At 46.8% G+C, this 19,349-nt stretch overlaps 2 protein-coding genes across 2 annotated transcripts; both read right to left on the bottom strand.

The window, feature by feature from the left end:
• Positions 1 to 1,189: 1,189 nt before the first annotated feature.
• Positions 1,190 to 16,025, bottom strand: LOC138363987 (uncharacterized). The gene is made up of 2 exons (XM_069323438.1): positions 15,983 to 16,025; positions 1,190 to 2,754 (listed from the first exon to the last, which is right to left on the bottom strand). Exons 1-2 carry the CDS (start codon positions 16,023 to 16,025, stop codon positions 1,190 to 1,192), a joined length of 1,608 nt encoding a protein of 535 aa, XP_069179539.1.
• A 451-nt stretch (positions 16,026 to 16,476) lies between these two features.
• On the bottom strand, positions 16,477 to 18,406 carry LOC138363986 (transcription factor SPT20 homolog). Its single transcript, XM_069323437.1, has 2 exons — positions 18,401 to 18,406; positions 16,477 to 17,622 (listed from the first exon to the last, which is right to left on the bottom strand). The coding sequence occupies exons 1-2, from the start codon at positions 18,404 to 18,406 to the stop codon at positions 16,477 to 16,479; spliced, it is 1,152 nt and encodes a 383-aa protein (XP_069179538.1).
• Positions 18,407 to 19,349: the final 943 nt, after the last annotated feature.

Here is a 19,349-nt window from a genome sequence, read left to right as displayed (position 1 = left end):
ACCTATCTTCATTACATTACATTTGGTTGGGTTAAACTCTAACAACCATTTGTTCGACCATTCCTTCAGCTTGTCTAGGTCTTCTTGAAGCCTCAAACAGTCATCTTCTGTTTTAATCCTTCTCATAATTTTAGCATCGTCCGCAAACATTGAGAGAAATGAATCGATACCCTCCGGGAGATCATTTACATATATCAGAAACAAGATAGGACCGAGTACAGAGCCCTGTGGGACTCCACTGGTGACTTCACGCCAATCGGAGGTCTCACCCCTCACCGTAACTCTCTGCTTCCTAACTCTCACACACTTCCTCTGTGTGTGTGTGTGTGTGTGTGTGTGTGTGTGTGTGTGTGTGTGTGTGTGTGTGTGTATGTGTGTGTGTGGGTTTATGTGTGTGTGTGTGTGTGTGTGTGTGTGTGTGTGTGTGTGTGTGTGTGTGTGTGTGTGTGTGTGTGTGTGTGTGTGTGTGTGTGTGACAGGGACTAGATGGGGGTGTGGGTGGAGGTGACTAGATGGGGGTGTGGGTGGAGGTGACTAGATGGGGGTGTGGGTGGAGGTGACTAGATGGGGGTGTGGGTGGAGGTGACTAGATGGGGGTGTGGGTGGAGGTGACTAGATGGGGGTGTGGGTGGAGGTGACTAGATGGAGGTGTGGGTGGAGGTGACTAGATGGGGGTGTGGGTGGAGGTGACTAGATGGGGGGTGTGGGTGGAGGTGACTAGATGGGGGTGTGGGTGGAGGTGACTAGATGGGGGTGTGGGTGGAGGTGACTAGATGGGGGGTGTGGGTGGAGGTGGAAGTGTGAGTGAGTGTGACGCTGTGATTCATCACCGTTGTGGTGCAGCTCGGGTCCGATTTCCTGGTTGGTGTTCCCTTGTCTAGGTGTAAACAAGGACGGGCCTCCCAGCCAATACATGCCTGGCTAAAATTCCTGAATTGTGATTAATTCAGGTCATGATTCATTCAGTATATACAATTAATTGACGCCTCAATCTCTTCAGTTCATTGCTGATTTATACATGTTTTAATTAATAATTTAAAAAAGAATCCTAACAATTCACAAAACATCGTGCCATGATGTATATTAAGACAAGGTAAATAGGATCACCCAATTCTAAATATTAAGGTTGATATTAAATCTGTTCATCTCAGATTGAGATTGAAATTAACAGATCATTTACTCCCTTATATTAGTTATCCTCAGTTGATATGTTGTTGTAGTCACTGTGGGTGATGTATCTGTGGTTGTAGTCACTGTGGGTGATGTATCTGTGGTTGTAGTCACTGTGGGTGATGTATCTGAGGTTGTAGTCACTGTGGGTGATGTATCTGTGGTTGTAGTCACTGAGGGTGATGTATCTGTGGTTGTAGTCACTGTGGGTAATGTATCTGTGGTTGTAGTCACTGTGGGTGATGTATCTGTGGTTGTAGTCACTGTGGGTGATGTATCTGTGGTTGTAGTCACTGAGGGTGATGTATCTGTGGTTGTAGTCACTGAGGGTGATGTATCTGTGGTTGTAGTCACTGTGGGTGATGTATCTGTGGTTGTAGTCACTGTGGGTGATGTATCTGTGGCTGTAGTCACTGAGGGTGATGTATCTGTGGCTGTAGTCACTGTGGGTGATGTATCTGTGGCTGTAGTCACTGTGGGTGATGTATCTGTGGTTGTAGTCACTGAGGGTGATGTATCTGTGGTTGTAGTCACTGTGGGTGATGTATCTGTGGTTGTAGTCACTGTGGGTGATGTATCTGTGGGTGTAGTCACTGTGGGTGATGTATCTGTGGTTGTAGTCACTGTGGGTGATGTATCTGTGGTTGTAGTCACTGTGGGTGATGTATCTGTGGTTGTAGTCACTGTGGGTGATGTATCTGTGGTTGTAGTCACTGTGGGTGATGTATCTGTGGTTGTAGTCACTGTGGGTGATGTATCTGTGGCTGTAGTCACTGAGGGTGATGTATCTGTGGTTGTAGTCACTGAGGGTGATGTACCTGTGGTTGTAGTCACTGAGGGTGATGTACTTGTGGTTGTAGTCACTGAGGGTGATGTATCTGTGGTTGTAGTCACTGTGGGTGATGTACCTGTGGTTGTAGTCACTGTGGGTGATGTACCTGTGGTTGTAGTCACTGTGGGTGATGTATCTGTGGTTGTAGTCACTGTGGGTGATGTATCTGTGGTTGTAGTCACTGTGGGTGATGTATCTGTGGTTGTAGTCACTGTGGGTGATGTATCTGTGGTTGTAGTCACTGTGGGTGATGTATCTGTGGTTGTAGTCACTGTGGGTGATGTATCTGTGGTTGTAGTCACTGTGGGTGATGTATCTGTGGTTGTAGTCACTGTGGGTGATGTATCTGTGGTTGTAGTCACTGTGGGTGATGTATCTGTGGTTGTAGTCACTGTGGGTGATATATCTGTGGTTGTAGTCACTGTGGGTGATGTATCTGTTTTTGTAGTCACTGTGGGTGATGTATCTGTGGTTGTAGTCACTGTGGGTGATGTATCTGTGGTTGTAGTCACTGTGGGTGATGTATCTGTGGTTGTAGTCACTGTGGGTGATGTATCTGTGGTTGTAGTCACTGTGGGTGATGTATCTGTGGTTGTAGTCACTGTGGGTGATGTATCTGTGGTTGTAGTCACTGTGGGTGATATGTCTATGGTTGTAGTCACTGTGGGTGATGTGTCTATGGTTGTAGTCACTGTGGGTGATGTGTCTATGGTTGTAGTCACTGTGGTGTGATATATCTGTGGTTGTAGTCACTGTGGGGTGATATATCTGTGGTTGTAGTCACTGTGGGTGATGTATCTGTGGTTGTAGTCACTGTGGGTGATGTATCTATGGTTGTAGTCACTGTGGGGTGATATATCTGTGGTTGTAGTCACTGTGGGGTGATATATCTGTGGTTGTAGTCACTGTGGGTGATGTATCTGTGGTTGTAGTCACTGTGGGTGATGTGTCTATGGTTGTAGTCACTGTGGGTGATGTGTCTATGGTTGTAGTCACTGTGGGTGATGTGTCTATGGTTGTAGTCACTGTGGTGTGATATATCTGTGGTTGTAGTCACTGTGGGGTGATATATCTGTGGTTGTAGTCACTGTGGGTGATGTATCTGTGGTTGTAGTCACTGTGGGTGATGTGTCTATGGTTGTAGTCACTGTGGGTGATGTGTCTATGGTTGTAGTCACTGTGGGTGATGTATCTGTGGTTGTAGTCACTGTGGGGTGATATATCTGTGGTTGTAGTCACTGTGGGGTGATATATCTGTGGTTGTAGTCACTGTGGAGTGATATATCTGTGGTTGTAGTCACTGTGGGTGATGTGTCTATGGTTGTAGTCACTGCGGGGTGATGTGTCTATGGTTGTAGTCACTGTGGGGTGATGTATCTGTGGTTGTAGTCACTGTGGGTGATGTATCTGTGGTTGTAGTCACTGTGGGGTGATGTATCTGTGGTTGTAGTCACTGTGGGTGATGTATCTGTGGTTGTAGTCACTGTGGGTGATGTATCTGTGGTTGTAGTCACTGTGGGGTGATATATCTGTGGTTGTAGTCACTGTGAGTGATGTATCTGTGGTTGTAGTCACTGTGGGGTGATGTATCTGTGGTTGTAGTCACTGTGGGTGATGTATCTGTGGTTGTAGTCACTGTGGGGTGATGTATCTGTGGTTGTAGTCACTGTGTTGACAAAGGGAAGACATCAATCAAACCTCAGATGAAAGAGCTAATTAGGTCAATCACAAGGAAGATCCTATCTTCTTCTAGGTGAGAGAGGGGGGAGAGTAGCCCTTCATCTAGGTGAGAGAGGAGGGAGAGTGGCCCTTCATCTAGGTGAGAGAGGAGGGAGAGTGGCCCTTCATCTAGGTGAGAGAGGAGGGAGAGTAGCCCTTCATCTAGGTGAGAGAGGAGGGAGAGTAGCCCTTCATCTAGGTGAGAGAGGAGGGAGAGTGACCCTTCATCTAGGTGAGAGAGGAGGGAGAGTGGCCCTTCATCTAGGTGAGAGAGGAGGGAGAGTGACCCTTCATCTAGGTGAGAGAGGAGGGAGAGTGGCCCTTCATCTAGGTGAGAGAGGAGGGAGAGTGGCCCTTCATCTAGGTGAGAGAGGAGGGAGAGTGGCCCTTCATCTAGGTGAGGGAGGAGGGAGAGTGGCCCTTCATCTAGGTGAGAGAGGAGGGAGAGTGACCCTTCATCTAGGTGAGAGAGGAGGGAGAGTGGCCCTTCATCTAGGTGAGAGAGGAGGGAGAGTGGCCCTTCATCTAGGTGAGAGAGGAGGGAGAGTGGCCCTTCATCTAGGTGAGAGAGGAGGGAGAGTGGCCCTTTATCTAGGTGAGAGAGGAGGGAGAGTGGCCCTTCATCTAGGTGAGAGAGGAGGGAGAGTGGCCCTTCATCTAGGTGAGAGAGGAGGGAGAGTGGCCCTTCATCTAGGTGAGAGTGGAGGGAGAGTGGCCCTTCATCTAGGTGAGAGAGGAGGGAGAGTGGCCCTTCATCTAGGTGAGAGAGGAGGGAGAGTAGCCCTTCATCTAGGTGAGAGAGGAGGGAGAGTAGCCCTTCCACAGACGTGCTCATGTCTGCCCTTCTCTGTGGTGGCCGCTGTTCTGCGCCGTCTTCTGAGATTTTGTTAAGATTACCGTCACTCCTGCCTCCAGAAGATGGAGAAGAAGGGCAAGTGAGAGGCCTGGAACACCGAGATGAATAAAGTGATGAGGAAGACGTTGAAGGTATTATTATTGTTATTATTATTATTATTATTATTATTATTATTGTTATTATTATTATTATTATTATTATTATTATTATTATTATTATTATTATTATTATTATTATTATTATTATTATTATTATTATTATTATTATTATTGTTATTATTATTGTTATTATTATTGTTATTATTGTTATTATTATTATTATTATTATTATTATTATTATTATTATTATTATTATTATTATTATTGTTATTATTATTGTTATTATTATTGTTATTATTGTTATTATTATTATTATTATTATTATTATTATTATTATTATTATTATTATTATTATTATTATTATTGTTATTATTATTATTATTATTATTATTATTATTATTATTATTATTATTATTATTATTATTATTAATTTTATTATTATTATTATTGTTATTATTATTATTATTATTATTATTGTTATTATTATTATTATTATTATTATTGTTATTATTATTATTATTATTATTATTGTTATTATTATTATTATTATTATTATTGTTATTATTATTATTATTATTATTGTTATTATTATTATTTTATTTCAAATACTAACACCAGCCACGGCCACACGCCTCCACAGCCTCCGGGGTCCTCCGTGAGACCTCTCCCTCTCCCTCCTCACTCTCCCAGCCTCAAAACCTTTATAACTCGCTCAAGTGAAAAATGCTGGACCTCCCAGTCCTCCCTCACTCCCTCCCTCCCTCCCTCCCTCTCAGTCCCTCCCTCCCTCTCAGTCCCTCCCTCCCTCTCAGTCCCTCCCTCCCTCTCAGTCCCTCCCTCCCCTCTCAGTCCCTCCCTCCCTCTCAGTCCCTCCCTCCCTCTCAGTCCCTCCCTCCCTCTCAGTCCCTACACTCCCTCTCAGTCCCTCCCTCCCTCTCAGTCCCTCCCTCCCTCTCAGTCCCTCCCTCCCTCGGTACATTCACCAGACGAGGATTTCAGGCCTATTACGTGCTTTTGTAAACGATTTGGACGGGATTGGAAATAAAAATGGGAGGTGGAGGACGCTATTAGAGAGGTAGTGGGGCTGTGGCTGTGGACAGGTGGTCAGGGTGTGGATAGTGGTGAGGACAGGTGGTCAGGGTGTGGATAGTGGTGAGGACAGGTGATCAGGGTGTGGATAGTTGTGTGGACAGGTGGTCAGGGTGTGGATAGTTGTGTGGACAGGTGGTCAGGGTGTGGATAGTGGTGAGGACAGGTGGTCAGGGTGTGGATAGTGGTGAGGACAGGTGGTCAGAGTGTGGTTAGTGGTGAGGACAGGTGGTCAGGGTGTGGATAGTGGTGAGGACAGGTGGTCAGGGTGTGGATAGTGGTGAGGACAGGTGGTCAGGGTGTGGATCGTGGTGAGGACAGGTGGTCAGGGTGTGGATAGTTGTGTGGACAGGTGGTCAGGGTGTGGATAGTGGTGGGGACAGGTGGTCAGGGTGTGGATAGTGGTGAGGACAGGTGGTCAGGGTGTGGATAGTTGTGTGGACAGGTGGTCAGGGTGTGGATAGTTGTGTGGACAGGTGGTCAGGGTGTGGATAGTGGTGAGGACAGGTGGTCAGGGTGTGGATAGTGGTGAGGACAGGTGGTCAGGGTGTGGATAGTGGTGAGGACAGGTGGTCAGGGTGTGGATAGTGGTGAGGACAGGTGGTCAGGGTGTGGATAGTTGTGTGGACAGGTGGTCAGGGTGTGGATAGTGGTGGGGACAGGTGGTCAGGGTGTGGATAGTTGTGTGGACAGGTGGTCAGGGTGTGGATAGTTGTGTGGACAGGTGGTCAGGGTGTGGATAGTTGTGTGGACAGGTGGTCAGGGTGTGGATAGTGGTGGGGACAGGTGGTCAGGGTGTGGATAGTGGTGTGGACAGGTGGTCAGGGTGTGGATAGTGGTGAGGACAGGTGGTCAGGGTGTGGATAGTGGTGTGGACAGGTGGTCAGGGTGTGGATAGTGGTGGGGACAGGTGGTCAGGGTGTGGATAGTGGTGTGGACAGGTGGTCAGGGTGTGGATAGTGGTGTGGACAGGTGGTCAGGGTGTGGATAGTGGTGAGGACAGGTGGTCAGGGTGTGGATAGTGGTGAGGACAGGTGGTCAGGGTGTGGATAGTGGTGAGGACAGGTGGTCAGGGTGTGGATAGTGGTGAGGACAGGTGGTCAGGGTGTGGATAGTGGTGAGGACAGGTGGTCAGGGTGTGGATAGTGGTGAGGACAGGTGGTCAGGGTGTGGATAGTGGTGTGGGCAGGTGGTCAGGGTGTGGATAGTGGTGAGGACAGGTGGTCAGGGTGTGGATAGTGGTGTGGGCAGGTGGTCAGGGTGTGGATAGTGGTGAGGACAGGTGGTCAGGGTGTGGATAGTGGTATGGGCAGGTGGTCAGGGTGTGGATAGTGGTGAGGACAGGTGGTCAGGGTGTGTGGATAGTGGTGTGGGCAGGTGGTCAGGGTGTGGATAGTGGTGAGGACAGGTGGTCAGGGTGTGGATAGTGGTATGGGCAGGTGGTCAGGGTGTGGATAGTGGTGAGGACAGGTGGTCAGGGTGTGGATAGTGGTGAGGACAGGTGGTCAGGGTGTGGATAGTGGTGTGGGCAGGTGGTCAGGGTGTGGATAGTGGTGAGGACAGGTGGTCAGGGTGTGGATAGTGGTGTGGGCAGGTGGTCAGGGTGTGGATAGTGGTGAGGACAGGTGGTCAGGGTGTGGATAGTGGTATGGGCAGGTGGTCAGGGTGTGGATAGTGGTGAGGACAGGTGGTCAGGGTGTGTGGATAGTGGTGTGGGCAGGTGGTCAGGGTGTGGATAGTGGTGAGGACAGGTGGTCAGGGTGTGGATAGTGGTATGGGCAGGTGGTCAGGGTGTGGATAGTGGTGAGGACAGGTGGTCAGGGTGTGGATAGTGGTATGGGCAGGTGGTCAGGGTGTGGATAGTGGTGAGGACAGGTGGTCAGGGTGTGGATAGTGGTGTGGGCAGGTGGTCAGGGTGTGGTTAGTGGTGAGGACAGGTGGTCAGGGTTTGGATAGTGGTGAGGACAGGTGGTCAGGGTGTGGATAGTGGTGTGGACAGGTGGTCAGGGTGTGGATAGTGGTGTGGGCAGGTGGTCAGGGTGTGGATAGTGGTGAGGACAGGTGGTCAGGGTGTGGATAGTGGTATGGGCAGGTGGTCAGGGTGTGGATAGTGGTGAGGACAGGTGGTCAGGGTGTGGATAGTGGTGTGGACAGGTGGTCAGGGTGTGGATAGTGGTGTGGACAGGTGGTCAGGGTGTGGATAGTGGTGAGGACAGGTGGTCAGGGTGTGGATAGTGGTGTGGACAGGTGGTCAGGGTGAGGATAGTGGTGAGGACAGGTGGTCAGGGTGTGGATAGTGGTGTGGATAGGTGGTCAGGGTGTGGATAGTGGTGTGGACAGGTGGTCAGGGTGTGGATAGTGGTGAGGACAGGTGGTCAGGGTGTGGATAGTGGTGAGGACAGGTGGTCAGGGTGTGGATAGTGGTGAGGACAGGTGGTCAGGGTGTGGATAGTGGTGAGGACAGGTGGTCAGGGTGTGGATAGTGGTGAGGACAGGTGGTCAGGGTGTGGATAGTGGTGAGGGCAGGTGGTCAGGGTGTGGATAGTGGTGAGGACAGGTGGTCAGGGTGTGGATAGTGGTGAGGACAGGTGGTCACGGTGTGGATAGTGGTGAGGACAGGTGGTCAGGGTGTGGATAGTGGTGTGGACAGGTGGTCAGGGTGAGGATAGTGGTGAGGACAGGTGGTCAGGGTGTGGATAGTGGTGAGGACAGGTGGTCAGGGTGTGGATAGTGGTGTGGACAGGTGGTCAGGGTGTGGATAGTGGTGAGGACAGGTGGTCAGGGTGTGGATAGTGGTGAGGACAGGTGGTCAGGGTGTGGATAGTGGTGAGGACAGGTGGTCAGGGTGTGGATAGTGGTGAGGACAGGTGGTCAGGGTGTGGATAGTGGAGTGGACAGGTGGTCAGGGTGTGGATAGTGGTGAGGACAGGTGGTCAGGGTGTGGATAGTGGTGAGGACAGGTGGTCAGGGTGTGGATAGTGGTGAGGACAGGTGGTCAGGGTGTGGATAGTGGTGAGGACAGGTGGTCAGGGTGTGGATAGTGGTGTGGACAGGTGGTCAGGGTGTGGATAGTGGTGAGGACAGGTGGTCAGGGTGTGGATAGTGGTGATGACAGGTGATCAGGGTGTGGATAGTGGTGATGACAGGTGGTCAGGGTGTGGATAGTGGTGAGGACAGGTGGTCAGGGTGTGGATAGTGGTGAGGACAGGTGATCAGGGTGTGGATAGTGGTGAGGACAGGTGGTCAGGGTGTGGATAGTGGTGTGGACAGGTGGTCATATGTCCTCTATCCCTTCTCTCCTCTAAGTTTGTCAATTTCAGTTCCTTAACCTCTTCTTTTTTTGTTCGTAACTTCTTGATGCTGGCGAGTGTGAAGCTCTTAACGGTGTTGGTGGTGGTGTTGGGGCTAGGTGTTGGTGGTGGTGTTGGGGCTAGGTGTTGGTGGTGGTGTTGGGGCTAGGTGTTGGTGGTGGTGTTGGGGCTAGGTGTTGGTGGTGGTGTTGGGGCTAGGTGTTGGTGGTGGTGTTGGGGCTAGGTGTTGGTGGTGGTGTTGGGGCTAGGTGTTGGTGGGGGTGCTGGGTGTTGGAAATTTCCAACACTAACAAACTACTATTGTATTATAATACATCATCATTATTATATGCTAACTACAGTAGTTACTAATTTCACTAACGGTAGTGTCAACATAAATTACCCATTGCATCTGCGTATTAATGCTAGAATTCTCATGAAATCGAGTAGCAACATTGCGTCAGATAATGTCGAGTTAGACACATTTATTACCAATGTGTTAGAGAATTGAATGTGGTTCTCTAAAATTATCAGTATTCCATGTAATAATTACTTACGGATAACATAACTCCCAATAATCTCAAGTCCTTTCTGTTACATAAGAATGTCATGGAGAAAATAAAATCTCCATTTCTCGTTTGACACCATAAAACGAGAATATGATAATATTTAAATCCCTATAATTGCAACCCAGTTCTCACTAACGTATTACATCTATAATTGGGCGGAAAAGAATTATTCGTGATTAATAATTTCTGTGGTGAATGCGAGAGACGGGTTGAGGGAGGCAGCGACGCCATTGTGCGAGAGAGGGCATCCCTGGCGTGAAGAGTGGCGAGACACGTGGTAGTTTATCTGCTGGTAGACTGGGGAGTTTATCGACAAGTTAATAACGCGTCAACAATTGAAGCCAAGACCCGTAATTACACGTACACAGCAGTGGACCTCAGGGACTGGCTGACGCGGTTCCGGCAGACCTCAGTATTTAATACGCTCATGTTAAGTATATGTTTCTCGTTTGATGCATCATCCTAGATTATATATTTGTGAGTAGTCTGTCGTCATATAGCGAGGATACCCAATATACAACGTTAGAAAAAGTTCGGCAATTTCCTCCGTTTTCATGAATATTGAAAATAAAACGTAGCCTATTCAAATGCTACTTATATTTCTCTGATTTCAGCGTGTATGCGAGGAGTCATCAAGTTGTTTCTCATCATTCGTGATATTCACCTCGAGTTCTTTCAATGTGAAGATCCTGTGGCCACGAGGACGAATGACGAAATGATGTTACAGAAATCGTCTTAAAGCTAAGACATTTTTTCGTACCAATTTATTTAATATGATTATTGATTCTTATATAATTCCTGTAGAATCTTTGCATTGAATAGATTATTACCAGAAATGATGATTGGTAATTAATGTGTTTTGCTCTGACTGTTGCTCAGTAATTCATGATCTTTAATATTCACAATTTGAGTTCTCATATTTGAATCTATAGTAGTTTAGATATATTATATCATTTACTCAACAATGAACTGGCGGCGAACCACACTGGTTCCTAGATGTATATGAATTTCTAGAAATACCCCCCAATGTAGGTCTCTGAGGCTCTGACTTTAATTAATTAATAATACAGTCCATTCATTATTTCAAGTGATTATCCTTTTAATAATTATCCATAGACACTGGTTCTCTAGTGTTATTCTAATGATCACTTTTATTAGTTTTCCCTCTTTTCTCAAAAGTGGGTGGTCCTTTGATTTATTAAATCAAATAAGTAAATAATTGAATATATGAGTCAAGCCCCAGATATCCCACACTGGGGCTAGGTGTTGGTGGAGGTGCTGGGGCTAGGTGTTGATGGAAGTGCTGGGGCTAAGAATTGGTGGGGGTGCTTTGGATAGGTGTTGGTGGGGGTGCTGTGGCTAGGTGTTGGTGGGGGTGCTGGGGCTAGGTGTTGGTCGGGGTGCTGGGGCTAGGTGTTGGTTGGAGGTGCTGGGGCTAGGTGTTGGTGGGGGTGCTGGGGCTAGGTGTTGGTGGGGGTGCTGGGGCTAGGTGTTGGTGGAAGTGCTGGGGTTAGGTGTTGATGGAAGTGCTGGGGCTAAGAATTGGGGGGGGGGGTGCTTTGGATAGGTGTTGGTGGGGGTGCTGGGGCTAGGTGTTGGTGGGGGTGCTGGGGCTAGGTGTTGGTGGAGGTGCTGGGGCTAGGTGTTGGTGGGGGTGCTGGGGCTAGGTGTTGATGGAAGTGCTGGGGCTAAGAATTGGTGGGGGTGCTTTGGATAGGTGTTGGTGGGGGTGCTGGGGCTAGGTGTTGATGGAAGTGCTGGGGCTAAGAATTGGTGGGGGTGCTTTGGATAGGTGTTGGTGGGGGTGCTGGGGCTAGGTGTTGGTGGGGGTGCTGGGGCTAGGTGTTGGTGGGGGTGCTGGGGCTAGGTGTTGGTGGAGGTGCTGGGGCTAGGTGTTGGTGGGGGTGCTGGGGCTAGGTGTTGATGGAAGTGCTGGGGCTAAGAATTGGTGGGGGTGCTTTGGATAGGTGTTGGTGGGGGTGCTGGGGCTAGGTGTTGATGGAAGTGCTGGGGCTAAGAATTGGTGGGGGTGCTTTGGATAGGTGTTGGTGGGGGTGCTGGGGCTAGGTGTTGGTGGGGGTGCTGGGGCTAGGTGTTGGTGGGGGTGCTGGGGCTAGGTGTTGCTGGAGGTGCTGGGGCTAGGTGTTGGTGGGGGTGCTGGGGCTAGGTGTTGGTGGGGGTGCTGGGGCTAGGTGTTGGTGGAAGTGCTGGGGTTAGGTGTTGATGGAAGTGCTGGGGCTAAGAATTGGTGGGGGTGCTTTGGATAGGTGTTGGTGGGGGTGCTGGGGCTAGGTGTTGGTGGGGGTGCTGGGGCTAGGTGTTGGTGGACGTGCTGGGGCTAGGTGTTGATGGAGGTGCTGGGGCTAAGAATTGGTGGGGGTGCTTTGGATAGGTGTTGGTGGGGGTGCTGGGGCTAGGCGTTGGTGGGGGTGCTGGGGCTAGGTTTTGGTGGAGGTGCTGGGGCTAGGTGTTGGTGGGGGTGCTGGGGCTAGGTGTTGGTAGGGGTGCTGGGGCTAGGTGTTGGTGGGGGTGTTGGGGCTAGGTGTTGGTGGGGGTGCTGGGGCTAGGTGTTGGTAGGGGTGCTGGGGCTAGGTGTTGGTGTGGGAGCTGGGGCTAGGTGTTGGTGGGGGTGTTGGGGCTAGGTGTTGGTGGGGGTGCTGGGGCTAGGTGTTGGTAGGGGTGCTGGGGCTAGGTGTTGGTGGTGGTGCTGGGGCTAGGTGTTGGTGGTGGTGCTGGGGCTAGGTGTTGGTGGGGGTGCTGGGGCTAGGTGTTGGTGGGGGTGCTGGGGCTAGGTGTTGGTGGTGGTGCTGGGGCTAGGTGTTGGTGGAGGTGCTGGGGCTAGGTGTTGGTGGTGGTGCTGGGGTTAGGTGTTGGTGGGGGTGCTGGGGCTAGGTGTTGGTGGGGGTGCTGGGGCCAGGTGTTGGTGGGGGTGCTGGGGCCAGGTGTTGGTGGGGGTGCTGGGCTAGGTGTTGGGGGCGGCCCCCGCACACGCTGGAATATTGCTCTAGAAAGAATTATAATTAATGTTGATTCCTAATTAGTTTCTTATGCACAATAAAACCACAGTAAAGTTGTGTGGGTGATCCATGACTCGGGTTCGAGGCTGTGGCCATCGTCCACAGGTTATGTCATCGTTGCAAGGTTTGGCCGCGTCGCCCATGTTGCTGCTGAGATCACCTAATTGTACTCACCTAGTTGTGTTTGCGGGGGTTGAGCTCTGGCTCTTTGGTCCCGCCTCTCAACTGTCAATCAACTGATGTACTATTGGTCCTGATGTACTATTAGTCCTGAGCCTACTGGGCTCTGTCATATCTACATTTAAAACTGTGTATGGAGTCAGCCTCCACCACATTACTGCCTAATGTATTCCATCCGTTAACTACTCTGACACTGAAAAAGTTCTTTCTAACGTCTCTGTGGCTCATGTGGGTACTCAGTTTCCACCTGTGTCCCCTTGTTCGCGTCCCACCCGTGTTGAATAGTTCATCCTTGTTTACCCGGTCGACTCCTCTGAGGATTTTGTAGGTTGTGATCATGTCGCCCCTTACTGTGAGTACTCACTTATTTGTACTCACCTATTTGTGCTTGCAGGATCGAGCATTGACTCTTGGATCCCGCCTTTCCAGCTATCGGTTGTTTACAGCAATGACTCCTGTCCCATTTCCCTATCATTCCTAGTTTTAAAAGTATGAATAGTATTTGCTTCCACAACCTGTTCCCCAAGTGCATTCCATTTTTCCACTACTCTCACGCTAAAAGAAAACTTCCTAACATCTCTGTGACTCATCTGAGATTCCAGTTTCCACCCATGTCCCCTCGTTCTGTTATTATTACGTGTGAACATTTCATCTATTTCCACTTTGTCAATTCCCCTGAGTATTTTATATGTCCCTATCATATCTCCTCTCTCCCTTCTTTTCTCTAGTGTCGTAAGGTTCAGTTCCTTCAGACGCTCTTCATATCCCATCCCTCGTAACTCTGGGACAAGCCTCGTCGCAAACCTCTGAACCTTCTCCAGTTTCTTTATGTGTTTCTTCAGGTGGGGGCTCCATGATGGCGCGGCATACTCTAAGACGGGTCTCACGTAGGCAGTGTAAAGCGCCCTAAAAGCCTCCTCATTTAGGTTTCTGAATGAAGTTCTAATTTTCGCCAGTGTAGAGTACGCTGCTGTCGTTATCCTATTTATATGTGCCTCAGGAGTTAGATTAGGTGTCACATCCACTCCCAGGTCTCTTTCTCGAATCGTTACAGGTAGGCTGTTCCCCTTCATTGTGTACTGTCCCTTTGGTCTCCTGTCACCTGATCCCATTTCCATAACTTTACATTTACTGGTGTTAAACTCCAGTAGCCATTTCCCTGACCATCTCTGCAACCTGTTTAAGTCCTCTTGGAGGATCCTACAATCCTCGTCTGTCACAACTCTTCTCATTAATTTTGCGTCATCCGCAAACATTGACATGTATGATTTCACTCCTGTAAACATATCATTTACGTAAATTAGAAAGAGGATTGGTCCCAGCACCGATCCTTGAGGTACTCCACTTGTTACTGTTCGCCAGTCCGACTTCTCGCCCCTTACCATTACCCTCTGGCTCCTTCCTGTTAGGTAGTTCTTCACCCATACTAGGGCCTTTCCGCTTACTCCTGCCTGCCTCTCAAGTTTGTATAGCAGTCTCATGTGCGGTACTGTATCAAAGGCCTTTTGGCAGTCAAGAAATATGCAGTCTGCCCAGCCTTCTCTGTCCTGCCTTATCCTCGTTACTTTATCATAGAATTCTAAAAGGTTTGTTAGGCATGATTTCCCTGTCCAGAACCCATGTTGGTGCTTGTTTACAAACCCAATGCTCTCCAGGTGCTCAACAAGTCTTAGCCTAATTATTCTTTCAAGTATTTTGCAGGGGATGCTTGTCAGTGATACGGGTCTGTAGTTAAGTGCCTCCTCCCTATCACCTTTTTTGAAAATCGGTACGACATTTGCCTCCTTCCAGCAGCTGGGCAATTCTCCCGACATAAGTGACTCATTAAAGATCATTGCCAGAGGCACGCTGAGAGCCTGCGCTGCCTCTTTAAGTATCCACGGTGATACTTTGTCTGGTCCAACAGCTTTATTTGCATCCAGTGTTGTCAACTGTTTCATTACATCCTTTGCTGTCACCTCTATATCTGATAGTCTTTCATCTTGGGTAATCTCTTCTAACAATGGGAGCTGCTCAGGCTCGGTTGTGAACACTCCATGGAATTTTGCATTCAGTACCTCGCAGATTTCCTTGTCGCTTTCTGTATATGCCCCTTCTGTTTTCCTCAGTCTTGTCACTTGGTCATTTACCGACATCTTCCTTCTTATATGGCTATGTAGTAATTTTGGTTGCTTTTTCGCTTTGACTGCAATATCATTCTCATAATTTCTTTCCGACACTCGTCTTATGTTAATGTAATCATTCCTAGCTCTGTTACATCTAATCCTGTTGTCCTCTGTCCTTTGTCTTCTGTACTTCCTCCACTCCCTCCTGCTTCTCACCTTTGCTTCCTGACACTGTCTATTAAACCATGGGTTATTATATTCCCTCCTGCTTTTTTCCTTTATTGTTGGAATAAATCTATCTTCAGCCTCCTTGCATTTCAATATGACTTGGTTCATCATACCTTGCACTGTTTTTCCTCTAAGTTCTTCCTCCCACTGCACTTCTCCCAGGTAGTCCCTTATCCTTCTGTAGTCCCCTTTTCTGTAATCAAGTCTCCTTTCCCGGACCTCTTGTCCTTTGGTCACAATTTTAAGCTCCATCATGTAGTCAAAGACTAGGACACAATGGTCACTAGCTCCTAGTGGTATTTCATGTTCCATCTGTGTGTGTGTGTGTGTGTGTGTGTGTGTGTGTGTGTGTGTGTGTGTGTGTGTGTGTGTGTGTGTGTGTGTGTGTGTGTGTGTGTGTGTGTGTGTGTGTGTGTGTGTGTGTGTGTGTGTGTGTGTGTGTGTGTGTGTGTGTGTGCGTGTGTGTGTGCGTGTGTGCGTGTGTGTGTCTGGTGTCCGCGTGGCAAGTGTTGCAGGTGTATCTACTATTTAAGTGATCAACTTACCCCCGTCAGGTCGTTATACTTACCCTTCCCTTGTGGTGAAGATACCACTTCCAGATTTTAGTGTTATAGTTCCTGAGGTGTGGATACCAGGTTAGTGCTGCATATTCCAGTATTGGTCTTACAGATGTGCAGAGTGCCTTGAAGATATCCTGATTTAGGTTTCTAAACGATGTTGTAATGTTTGCCATCGTCACATATGCTGCAGATGTTATTTTATATGTGTGTACCTCAGGTGTTAATGTTGGAATTACGTCCTCTCTAAGCTCTCTAATTCCTGTAATTACCTCCCTTATATGGTGAAGATATACTCTGGTCTCCATTCTCCATTTTCCATTTCCATTACCCTACATTGGTTGGACTTACACCAACCACTTATTTACTCACTCCTGGAGTTTGTCAAGGTCCTATAACGTCCTGCAATCTTCCTCTGTTTTTACATTCCTCATCAAACATGGACTTGATGTTATGTACCAACATTGACATGTATGAGGTCACTTCCTCTTGACCTCTTGATGGTCACTCACATCAGTGACCAGACTTACTGGTCCCAGACCCCAGCGTTGGGGCCCACTTGTAATTATCCTCCAGCACCACACTTGTTCCTCTCTGTGGTGGTGATAGTGGTGGGGGTGGTGGTGGTGGGGGTGGTGGTGGTGGTGATAGTGGTGGGGGTGGTGATGGTGGTAGTGGTGATAGTGGTGGGGGTGGTGATGGAGGAGAGTGGAGTATGGCGTGACGGTCAAGGGGAGGATTTACAACACGCAAACATTAATTCGTACTATTGTTGTAGTTGTAACTGTTCTAGGAACTGTTGTTGTTGTTGTAACTGTTCTAGGAACTGTTGTTGTTGTTGTAACTGTTCTAGGAACTGTTGTTGTTGTTGTAACTGTTCTAGGAACTGTTGTAGTTGTAACTGTTCTAGGAACTGTTGTTGTTGTAACTGTTCTAGGAACTGTTGTTGTTGTAACTGTTCTAGGAACTGTTGTTGTTGTAACTGTTCTAGGAACTGTTGTAGTTGTAACTGTTCTAGGAACTGTTGTTGTTGTAACTGTTCTAGGAACTGTTGTTGTTGTAACTGTTCTAGGAACTGTTGTTGTTGTAACTGTTCTAGGAACTGTTGTTGTTGTAACTGTTCTAGGAACTGTTGTTGTTGTAACTGTTCTAGGAACTGTTGTTGTTGTAACTGTTCTAGGAACTGTTGTTGTTGTAACTGTTCTAGGAACTGTTGTAGTTGTAACTGTTCTAGGAACTGTTGTAGTTGTAACTGTTCTAGGAACTGTTGTAGTTGTAACTGTTCTAGGAACTGTTGTTGTTGTAACTGTTCTAGGAACTGTTGTAGTTGTAACTGTTCTAGGAACTGTTGTTGTTGTAACTGTTCTAGGAACTGTTGTAGTTGTAACTGTTCTAGGAACTGTTGTAGTTGTAACTGTTCTAGGAACTGTTGTAGTTGTAACTGTTCTAGGAACTGTTGTAGTTGTAACTGTTCTAGGAACTGTTGTTGTTGTAACTGTTCTAGGAACTGTTGTTGTTGTAACTGTTCTAGGAACTGTTGTTGTTGTAACTGTTCTAGGAACTGTTGTAGTTGTAACTGTTCTAGGAACTGTTGTTGTTGTAACTGTTCTAGGAACTGTTGTAGATGTAATTGTTCTAGGAACTGTTGTTGTTGTAACTGTTCTAGGAACTGTTGTAGTTGTAACTGTTCTAGGAACTGTTGTTGTTGTAACTGTTCTAGGAACTGTTGTTGTTGTAACTGTTCTAGGAACTGTTGTTGTTGTAACTGTTCTAGGAACTGTTGTAGATGTAATTGTTCTAGGAACTGTTGTTGTTGTAACTGTTCTAGGAACTGTTGTTGTTGTAACTGTTCTAGGAACGGTTGTAGATGTAATTGTTCTAGGAACTGTTGTTGTTGTAACTGTTCTAGGAACTATTGTAGTTGTAACTGTTCTAGGAACTATTGTAGTTGTAACTGTTGTAGGAACTGTTGTTGTTGTAACTGTAGGGTAGTTTAGGAGGGCCCGAGAGGCTGGCGGTAACATGACGAATACTTGAACATAACCGACCTTAGTAACAATACATATTAAACATGTATAAAAATGATGATAATAGTAGCATGTATAATAATAGTAGACACTATATGGACACTTTGGTCTGAGTAACTAAATATGAAACAACAACTGATCAATTATTCACTTGAATTTGGTTGTGTGTTGAAAACCTCTTATTCTGTGTCATAGTGCCATAGTTACAGTTTCCCAGACAATGGATACCAATACTCTAGCTGACTACTACCACTACTACTACTACTACTACTACTACTACTACTACTACTACTACTACTGCTACTACTGCTACTGCTACTACTACTACTACTGCTACTACTACTACTACTACTACTACTACTACTACTACTACTACTACTACTACTACTACTGCTGCTGCTACTGCTACTACTACTACTACTACTACTACTACTACTACTACTACTACTACTACTACTGCTACTACTACTACTACTACTACTACTAATGCTACTACTACTACTGCTACTACTACTACTACTACTACTACTACTACTACTACTACTACTACTACTACTACTACTACTACTACTACTACTCAATTATTTGCCAGGTCTCCCGAAAATCTAAACTTATCCATTGTATATCCATTGTTTTCGTTTTTTAATATATACAATAACTTACTGACATTACTGATGTGTACAAGTGGATGAACGGGCATGACAAGGGTTATTAATAAGGTATTAAAAGTATCAACACATAATAAAACATGAAACAATAGATAAAAATTGGATAAGTTTAGATACATGAAAGACCTGGGTAAATACTGGTTCAGTTACACTTTGTGGAACACGTAGGATCCCTTGATTGTTCAAGGTTTAGGTTAGGCCTTCTACAGTTTCCTTGATTCTAATGTTTTAAATTTTAAGAAAGCAAATAGATCACCAGCGTCAAACTATCGGCCTATTAGCCTATCGTCTTATAGTTGCTTAAATCGATAATTGTAAAAAGCACTCGTCTTCATCTTGAAAAACAGATATTAAGAGAGATTCACAATATGGTTTTAATAACAGCTGTTTATGTTTGACAAATTTCTAGCAATCTATTCCAGCATAAGAGAGGCAGTTGACAGGTGAAAATGTTTGTCATTGTGAAAGTTGACGCCAGATAAGCTTCTAATACAGTACCACATGAAAGTAAGCAGACATTATCACGGTATTAGGGTGCTCTCTTAAGGTGCATTAGGATATTGTTGTACCAAATGTAGCAAGAGATACTATAAATGGAGTTTAGTCTGAGTGGGAAACTTTTAAATTAAGGCACTGTCATGGCACCTTTGTTATTATAATGTATATACAAATGAAAATAACCCACTATTTTGAATAACACAACGAAACGTAGACTGCATATTTCGGTCCCAAACAAGGACCCTCTTCAGCAGTGAGGAAAACGATGTTTTAGATTCAGCTACTCGTTACAAAATTCTTTGTAGCACGAACTATAGTGAGGGCATAACTGACAATCCCCTAACAGTGTTCAAGAGAGACTGGATAAGCATATCCAAAGGATACCTGATCAACCAGGCTGTGACTCATACGTCAGGCTGCGAGCAAGCCGCGTCCAACAGCCTGGT

Source organism: Procambarus clarkii, chromosome 12 (assembly GCF_040958095.1).
Source record: "Procambarus clarkii isolate CNS0578487 chromosome 12, FALCON_Pclarkii_2.0, whole genome shotgun sequence".
NCBI lineage: Eukaryota > Metazoa > Arthropoda > Malacostraca > Decapoda > Cambaridae > Procambarus > Procambarus clarkii.
The sequence above is the reverse complement of the archived record's forward strand: the minus strand, read 5'-3'. Positions and strand labels throughout refer to the sequence as shown.

What these genes read in the sequence shown, in the direction of transcription:
- LOC138363987 (XM_069323438.1), bottom strand. Translation starts at nt 16,025, where the DNA reads ATGGAGAATGGAGACCAGAGTATATCTTCACCATATAAGGGAG. An exon ending in ATCTTCACCATATAAGGGAG is followed by an intron (nt 2,755 to 15,982) that starts GTAATTACAGGA and finishes ATCACCCCACAG; the next exon opens with TGACTACAACCACAGATATA.